This window comes from Salvia hispanica, chromosome 4 (assembly GCF_023119035.1).
Source record: "Salvia hispanica cultivar TCC Black 2014 chromosome 4, UniMelb_Shisp_WGS_1.0, whole genome shotgun sequence".
Classification (NCBI taxonomy): Eukaryota; Viridiplantae; Streptophyta; class Magnoliopsida; order Lamiales; family Lamiaceae; genus Salvia; species Salvia hispanica.
The window spans coordinates 22,880,971-22,887,036 of NC_062968.1; the positions used below are offsets into that span (position 1 = coordinate 22,880,971).

Consider the following 6,066-nt stretch of genomic DNA (forward strand, 5'->3'; position numbering starts at 1 on the left):
TATGACATGGTAAGTGTTATTAAGCTAACGTATCTGATTTACATGAACAACATACACATCAATGTGTAACGTAATGTACTTTCAATTGTACAGTTCTTCTTCCCGGTTTGGGGTTCTTCCCATCAGTGCGTGGTGTGTTTTGATCTGCCGGATGGCAACATGAACATCATCGACCACACCTTGGCTGAGTTCCACAAATTGTTCAACGCAAAGTATGGAAAAACACCCTCCCTTCTGGTGCGTGTTTGAGGGTATTCCGTTACGATGCATTACATTCAGTTACCTGTGCATTATTTAGATTTCTCACGCATCTTTTTTGGGTCTTTGTTGTAGAAAAAGTTTTTCGCTGACGCGATTGTGAAGTTGAAGGCTCAACAAAAGGCAGCCGATGTCCGAAAATGTAAGACACATGTGGTGTCAATGCCTTGGAGGAAAAACGACCCCTCTGTGGAGACGTTGAGAAGTGGGTCGAAGAGTACGGGCTGGATTGATTGCAAGAGTAATCATTAGAAACGCTATTGACGTTAACTTTAAGACTGTTGTTTTTGGATAACTTATTTTGATTTGGTCAAAAGACGACTTGTTTTGAACCATACATATCACTTGATAACTGAAGCATATTTTGCTACTAGTGTGTGATGTAGTAAACTGATAAAGGATAAAATATTAACTGGATTTTGAGGAACTTTTGCACAGAATATCATTATTAATGCAAGGCTATTATTCGATAATGCACATTAACAAAGTAATGGACTAATGGAATAAATAAAGGGAGTAATGCACAAACTATCATTATTAATGCAAGGCTATTAATCGATAATGCACATTAAAAAAGTAATGGAATAATGGAGTAAATAAAGGGAGTAATGCACAGATTCGTCGATGTAATATACAAAAAGTTAAGTCATTCTGTGGAGTAATGTACATATTCATTACCAAGTTCTTCCAAACCACCTACGAATGCACGAAGCACGTCAATGTCCGTCTCAATCCGTCGAAGAAAACCGTAGAAAAACGATATCCCTTTATTTGAAACAGTCTGCCTATCGTCAACGGTGGACCTTGTATCTACGGTGACACCAAACAGTCCATGTACAACCTTGCTTAAGGGAGTCTTCATCCATCGGCTGTCGTAGTACTTCTCTGGAATTTTTTTCACTTCATTGTTCCTGAACAGAAAAAAAATGTGGCAGCACAAATATCCTTGCCTACCGAACAATTTGCAGTCGTAAGAGTATGAATCGTCAGTCTTGTCGTGTCTCACAGAATACGAATTGCGTCGGCTATCCCCAAGCTTGTAGGTGTCAACCATATCTGTTGATGAAAAACCAAGTACACGACATCTGTCATTACCATCAACAATTTCTTCTTGTATTTTCCTGAACATACTGTCTGTGTAAATCGTCGCAGCATGTTTCTCGAATGCCAACTTAGTGGCCAGTATGGGCACGGCAGTAGCATCGTTGTAGTCCAGTTTTGTTCTAGCGTTCCGCTATAATTCCAGAGCATTGTTGAAATACAAGTATAATTCGGCAAGGTTCGCTCGGGGTTTCATAAAATTTTTGTAGAAGCTGTTTTCCAATTCAGATATGGACGTAGTCGTAATCATCGAACCGAGTTGGAAATCTCTGAAGTACGCTGGTATCCACATCTGTCTATACTCGTACAATGTGTTGAACCAATCAACGTCTTCCAGCTCGTAATGCTCAATCACTCCATTACACTCCTCTTCAAATTCGTCGGGTTCAAGCAAGTCCGACCAATCGCAGGCATTGAATTCCTTCTTGAAATCTTCGTCCCTAAGCAACCTGCCTGGAACCTTGGAAGCCAACTTGTGCATTATATGCCACATACACCATCGGTGTTGAGTGCCTACAAGAACCTCTTGAATAGCTGATCTCATGCCCAAGTCTTGATCGGTTACAATCATTTTGGGTGCTACACCCATGCATTCGACGAAATGTTTGAACAACCAGCCAAAGGCCCCTGTTTTCTCATTGCACACCAATCCGGCAGCGAATGTTACAGATTTCCCATGATTGTCCTTACCCGTGAAAGGTGTGAAGATCATGCAATACCTGCGTTGCACACAGGTATGCGGTATTAGCATCATTAATTCTGAATAATGCATAACGATGTAAGAATAATGTAAATGTATGGCTGTATAATGCAATTAGTAATGTACAAAAGATTGCATATAATGAACAATAAATATAATTGTAATGTATACCTGTTTGTGTTGTAGGTGGAGTCAAACGCCACTATATCACCAAACATATGCCAGTTCCTCTTTATCAAACCATCGCACCAAAAGAGGGCAACCAACTGGTTAGCAGCATTAACTTCGTAGTGATATGTGAACGCATCGGACGGTTCCTTCTTCTTCGCCATGTCATCCAACACCATCTGCACGTCACAACTGTTTGCGTATGCTTTGATGTCTCGCGAAGTGTTCCTGATATCCCCGACATTGCAACGGACAAGTTCAAACCCACCGAGAATTTCCTTCAATACCTTAAAGGTAAGTGTGGGGCCTATATTAGCCTTTGAATAGTCAAGAATGAATTTGTGATGTACGTCATCTAACTTCCGATTAAGTGTCATAAACTGCTGATGCTCTGACTCCACCATATAATGGTAGTGAACCTCGTTGAACTCCTGAATAATATATCCTGGTATTCCTGCTTCGGAAAAGAACTTGAATGATATACTTGCTTTACAACCACATCGCTTGGAAAGCCGCCTGCGTTTAATAGTAAAACCAGATCGTGCATTCACTTCGTCTTCCTTGTTCGATCTCTTGCTGCCCTCCCTATTGCATACGACAGAATACCAAGTAGTAACACCATCCGTCTCCACATTCCTTGTTTGCACGTATCAAAACCAACAACGCGGACATATACATCGTAAAATGCAAAAGCAAAATCTAGGGATTGAAACTTCTGACCAACCACAGGCTTCAATTGTGGAGAACATTCAGGTATAACGAACACTATACATAAAACCAAAACAACAAGCATATCAGAATTTATTTTCATTATACGATATCAACCGTACATTACATATAAGAAAGAATGCATTATACACTACTATTCGTACATTATATAAGTCCTGAATTACAACACAGCAGCCGAGAAAACAAAATAAACACTACATGAGACTTGTCGCCTAAGCAAAATACTAAACCACATCCACCAATTACTGCTAAAGCCTACTGGATTTTTTCAAGTTACATAATCAGTTTAATGACAACATAAATTCGTCTTAAATTACCTTCTTCCATTGTTGAAGAACACGGAAACGATAATATAGCACGATACGGGGCTGCTCCAATATGGCGACAACGAGAAGTATAAAAAAATGAAAAAATCGACACCAATTTTACAACAATAATTTTCGTAACTGGGAGAATGATGGAAGAATAGAGGTAAAAGAGAAGAAATATTTTCTAGAATCGTTGAATAACACCGCTGCAATTTGAATTGAGATAATCATGCACTTACCATAACCGTCTCCAATGTGATTACCATGAAAGCCCTTTTTAGTTTTTTTAATTAATAAACAATTATAAATCAGGCACTCTTTTCGGCCATTAAATCTAGAAAATGGATGACCAAGATTAGAAAGGATAATAGAACATTATATGGAAGAAGAATATGAATACATCCCTATATATATATATATATATATATATATATAGTTTTGATCTATAAAGACCAGATTTAAATACAGAAACGCAGAACACGGTCATACGTAGGGCATTTTTAGGTCATAGTTAGTTTATTTTTAGGTCATGCTAACAAAGCATGACCTAAAATGATCTTAACATGACATAAACCCAAATCTTATAATATGACCTAAAACTACTTAATTATGACCTTCCGTGTTTTGGGTTGATTATTGACCATTAGATCATCTAATCCTAGGGCCAAGATTTGGGCTGCATTTTTGGATTTAATGCATTCTTATTTTGATCATCTCCCTATATATATATATATATAGGATTGTGATCAATTGAGATTATTTAGGGCTAATTGAGATTATTTAGGCTAATTGAGAAATGAGATGCAATATCAGCCACTCATTTTTATTAAATGAGTGGTCCAGATTTTGCCACACAAAAAATATTTTTAGATTAATTTATTATGAAAGGATAGATTGGTAATTTCATCAATTGAATTCAACGAGAGAAAGCACTACAACAGCTGCTCCAAATCCTTCTTCTCTAACATCTGCTTCTCCACGATCATATCCATTTTTAGGTCATAGTTAGTTTATTTTTAGGTCATGCTAACAAAGCATGACCTAAAATGATCTTAACATGACATAAACCCAAATCTTATAATATGACCTAAAACTACTTAATTATGACCTTCCGTGTTTTGGGTTGATTATTGACCATTAGATCATCTAATCCTAGGGCCAGAATTTGGGCTGCATTTCTGGATTTAAATGCATTCTTATTTTGATCATCTCCCTATATATATATATATATAGGATTGTGATCAATTGAGATTATTTAGGCTAATTGAGATTATTTAGGCTAATTGAGAAATGAGATGCAATATCAGCCACTCATTTTTATTAAATGAGTGGTCCAGATTTTGCCACACAAAAAATATTTTTAGATTAATTTATTATGAAAGGATAGATTGGTAATTTCATCAATTGAATTCAACGAGAGAAAGCACTACAACAGCTGCTCCAAATCCTTCTTCTCTAACATCTGCTTCTCCACGATCATATCCACCATTGACCGCCTGAAATTCCCCAGTGGATCCTCCGATTTCTTCACGATCGCGAAGCTCTCCTTCACCTTCCCCTCCACTGTGCACGAAATCAGCTTCTTCAGCATCGACAGCCTCGTCGGCACCGGCGAAGGCTAATTCCCCTCCACCGCCACTCGATTCGACGATCGAGATGATCTCCTGCTCCGGCGGCGGGGATTTCTAGGGTTTGCGGCGTGCGATTTCTCTCCGATCGGATGCAGATTGGAGGAGGATCGCGAAGATGAGGAGGCGAATTCCCCTCCGCCGCCCTCGATGCTCAGGAGAAAGTCGTCGAGCTCGGCGACCAAATCTCAAACCTCCGACGCTCAAAAGCTCGTCGAGCACCTCAAGGACAAGCTCGGCGTCTCCGATGCCTCCTTCGTCTCCGCTCAAATCGCTGCTGGAGATCGTCTTCGGCGAGATCTGCAGTAAGACAAGCTCGTGCACGCTGAAGCTGCTGGTGCAGATGCTTTCATTTGTTTCGTTTCTGTTTCAGATCAACTCCAATATGTAAGTTTTGCTTTCATTTGCTTCGTTTCTGATCCAATTTGCTAGATCTGTTTGTGAAATCAGTGCCTTTGCTTCGTTTTGCTTGATTTCGAATCAAAATCATGTAATTTAATTCTTAACTAAACTTGATTTTGTCTACGGCTTAAGTGAACATTTAGTTTTCAAGTTGATTTGTGTATTTTAATTCGATTGTGTTGCTGGAATTTTTTAGTTGTGTAGATAAGATGTTTGTGATATTGCCGACATAAATTATACAAGTAGTTGACATGAAAATGTTTATTTTTTACATGAATTATATAGCTCGTTGTTGACATGAATTATATAGCTCGTTGGCATAAATTTTATGAAAAATATTGTTGACATAAATTATATATGTAAAACATTGTTGTTGACATGAATTATATGTAAAACGTTGTTGTTGACATAAATAATATACGTCGTTGACATGAAAATATTTATTGTTGACATTAATTATTTGTAAAATGTTATTGTTGACATCGTAGTTGATACATATTAATGACTGATGATTAAAGCTATCATAATCACTAGTACTGAACTAATTTGTAATTCCAATATTAGTTTATTGAATGTATTGAAATTTGAGATATGTTTGTTGGAATAATTTAGCAATGTGTAAATATATAAAATGAGGGTTGAGTCCAATCCGTGGTTTCGAAATTGAGGAAAAAGTTGAATCTGAGGCGGTGGAGTTGGTCGCTTCTGATGGGGCGGAAATTGAGATGCATATATCTCAATTTTTTAGCTCCGGTGAACAGGGGAAAGAGGG

General features: G+C 37.9%; 1 protein-coding gene across 1 annotated transcript; it reads right to left on the reverse strand.

Annotated features, from left to right (window-relative positions):
- Nucleotides 1-904: 904 nt before the first annotated feature.
- LOC125220680 (protein FAR1-RELATED SEQUENCE 7-like) lies at nucleotides 905-4,855 on the reverse strand. Its single transcript, XM_048122831.1, has 4 exons — nucleotides 4,695-4,855; nucleotides 2,231-2,812; nucleotides 1,688-2,078; nucleotides 905-1,492 (listed from the first exon to the last, which is right to left on the reverse strand). Exons 1-4 carry the CDS (start codon nucleotides 4,853-4,855, stop codon nucleotides 905-907), a joined length of 1,722 nt encoding a protein of 573 aa, XP_047978788.1.
- Nucleotides 4,856-6,066: the final 1,211 nt, after the last annotated feature.

Excerpts from the sequence above, each read along its gene's own strand:
- LOC125220680 (XM_048122831.1), bottom strand. The coding sequence starts at position 4,855 with ATGCTGAAGAAGCTGATTTCGTGCACAGTGGAGGGGAAGGTGAAGGAG. Across the intron at positions 2,079-2,230 it reads TCCACCTACAACACAAACAG|GTATTGCATGATCTTCACAC; the intron begins GTATACATTACA and ends TGTGCAACGCAG. Across the intron at positions 1,493-1,687 it reads AGCATTACGAGCTGGAAGAC|CGGAACGCTAGAACAAAACT; the intron begins GTTGATTGGTTC and ends CTGGAATTATAG.